The sequence below is a fragment of the Clupea harengus genome, chromosome 23, assembly GCF_900700415.2.
Source record: "Clupea harengus chromosome 23, Ch_v2.0.2, whole genome shotgun sequence".
Taxonomy (NCBI): Eukaryota; Metazoa; Chordata; class Actinopteri; order Clupeiformes; family Clupeidae; genus Clupea; species Clupea harengus.
Window position 1 is genome coordinate 23,482,294 of NC_045174.1, and position 2,500 is coordinate 23,484,793.

The 2,500-nt window shown below is 42.1% G+C and overlaps 2 protein-coding genes across 3 annotated transcripts in view; one reads left to right on the forward strand and one right to left on the reverse strand.

Moving 5' to 3' along the window:
* The window catches only part of LOC116218610, a 13,927-nt gene extending 13,633 nt beyond the window's left edge, over positions 1 to 294 (reverse strand). For both annotated transcript variants that reach the window (XM_042703136.1, XM_042703135.1), the window contains exon 1: positions 1 to 294. This exon is cut by the window's left edge and continues 244 nt beyond it. The gene's annotated coding sequence lies outside the window, so the exon portion shown is untranslated.
* A 1,228-nt stretch (positions 295 to 1,522) lies between these two features.
* xylt2 (xylosyltransferase II) overlaps positions 1,523 to 2,500 on the forward strand; it is a 17,312-nt gene continuing 16,334 nt past the window's right edge. Inside the window, exon 1 of the mRNA XM_031560716.1 lies at positions 1,523 to 1,654. Coding sequence (XP_031416576.1) covers positions 1,523 to 1,654 — 132 coding nt within the window. The remainder of the gene's footprint in view (positions 1,655 to 2,500) is intronic.

Consider the following 2,500-nt stretch of genomic DNA (forward strand, 5'->3'; position numbering starts at 1 on the left):
ATCCTAATCACGCCACGCATTGTCGCTCTGTCTCCTGTCCCCCTCTCTCTGAAAGCGGAGAGTGTCGAGAAGCGTTGAAAAGCGCTGTCTTTTAGACGCCGGCGACAGGAAAGACAGCGCACTTCCTGCTCCCGGCCTCATAAAGGGATTGTAATGAGATATGTCCGTCCACCTTCTTAGTCGCTTAACTTTCACTCTGGGTCGTCCATCTCAGGGCAAAGCATATAAACACCAAATTCGCATTTAACAAATTTAGAGAGGGGGCTTTGTCTTCATGCCTTGCTGGTTCTTGTGTCTTGCTGATGAAGCAGGACAGAGCACTGCATTCCGACAAGAGTCGCCGGTTGTCTTGGAGATGCGGAGAGGGGCTGGCGCGGCCACAGGATTGTGAAAATGGCGCCGCTTGCTGGACAAAAGTTGAAGTGCAAGGAGATAAGAAACAACGCGTACAACAATGGTCCTTTTAAAAAAATGACTTGAATGAATGGGGATTTTATTTCGCCAAATTATTTTTTGCCTTCAAAAAATATGAGCTATATCAAAATATGCACACCCACTTGTACGTGTTGTCGCAATAATAGTGGGAAAAAAGTGTATGTTTTTGAAGTTCAATATGTTGATGAACACTCCATTATCAAGGTTATAGTCTGTTTCTTATTCGGCATGTACAAGTATGTGGTCATTAAGAATTCCAAACAAACAACCTTCATTTATTGTATCATGTTGTTATTTAGAGGCTATAGTTAAATTGTCGTGTCACCCTTGTTACAAATTAAAATGTGAAGCTATTTTTAATTTGTCATATCATCATCATCATCATCATCATCATCATCATCATCATCATCATCATCATTGTTTATTCAGGGAGAATTGACTGAGCACAGGGCTCTTTTGCAGCAATGCCCCGACTGAGGCTACATAATACATACAACAATAAATAAACAAACCATAACAAAACAAAACAGACAAAATAAATAAACAAAACACATTAAACAACTCAGAAATTAAGTATAAAAAAAATTACATAAAAGTAAAAATAATTAAATCAGAGAATCATTTAAAACAACAGCATTGAGGCAAATCCTTAGCATCTAAAAGGCTCTTAAATTGGTTGACAGACAAATACTTGGTAAGTTTCAACTCCACTTGAACAGTGTTCCATTTATGGGAAGCAAAGCACTTAAAAGCTATTTTACCTATATTAGTTTTTGGGGGATTTCAAGGAAGATGAGGCTCTGTGACCGTGTGTTATGACAGATGGATTTTAATTTTAAAAGTGACATGAGATAATTATGTATTATTGTTATTATTATTATATGATCATTATAATTATTATTATATATATGGCAGAGATTCAGTCAAAGTTTGTGACCATGTCCGAGGTGGGTGTCCAGTATGAGTTGTTCAGAATGTTCAGAATGTCCCGGTTACTCAGAATTCAAACGTGCTGAACCGATTCCTCTGAACCAATTCCTTCGTTGCTAACGCTCGTTGCTAAACGTACACTACGGGAGTGGGAAAAATGGTGGCAAGCAGTCGAGTACAGCGGATCTTCCGACGCTACAAACTAGCCATTGCCGCCGCACTGACAATTCTCCTCATACAAGGACTCGTAGTATGGAGTCTTCGTAGTTTAGAGGAGGGCGAGGCAGAGGTAAGAATATGTCAAATGACTTTATTTCAACTGTATACTAAGTAGGTCTGTGGACAACTAAGCTAGCTGCTGTCTCATTGGCCATGTTAACGTTACCCCCGGTATGTCCAGCAGACTGTGAAACCCGAGAGCTAGCGAGGACGTCGCTGATGTTCTGTTAGTTAACGTCAACGCAACGTAGCTAGTAAGCTGTCTTTGGACTGACAATGTGTCATGGTGTTGTTTGAGGAAATGAAATATTCCCTGCTTGTCCTTAGTCAGCTGAATCGTAAGGCAACCAAACAAGATCTGGCAAGCTAACTTGCTAGCCCCGGGGTTGTCACGCAGAATTGGCCAGCGTCAAATTTGAAGTGTCTAGACCGGCCGTGATGCCGACATGATCAAATTCATGTAGCAGTGAAGATTGTTGTTACTGTTTTCGTGACTTTTGTCGAGAACACAAAACGTGGTGTTATGTGTTTTTGTTTTAGCATTCTTGCCATACGAATATCGACACACTCGAGTGGTGCCTGGCTGTATGGTTTTAACGAGAAACACACAGCGTCTCTGTCCCTTCCGTTAAACACACAAGGCACTTTCTATTAAATTAAAGGTGTATGACTTGTCCCGTGTTGCTGCGAACTGCCTTTACAAACAAGACAGATTAGAGACCGACAACAGAGCCGCTATTATCCTGAGGTCAGAAGATGTGGCTTCAGTTTCAACATGCAACGAGTCGCGACGAGTAGCTGGAATGTGCCGTTTCTTCAACCACCCCCCTCTCCCTCCCCCTCCTAACCCGCCAGGCAGGCTAGCGCTGAGTTTGGGCTCAGCTATCGCTTAGGCCGGTGGGGTCAGACAGGGAGA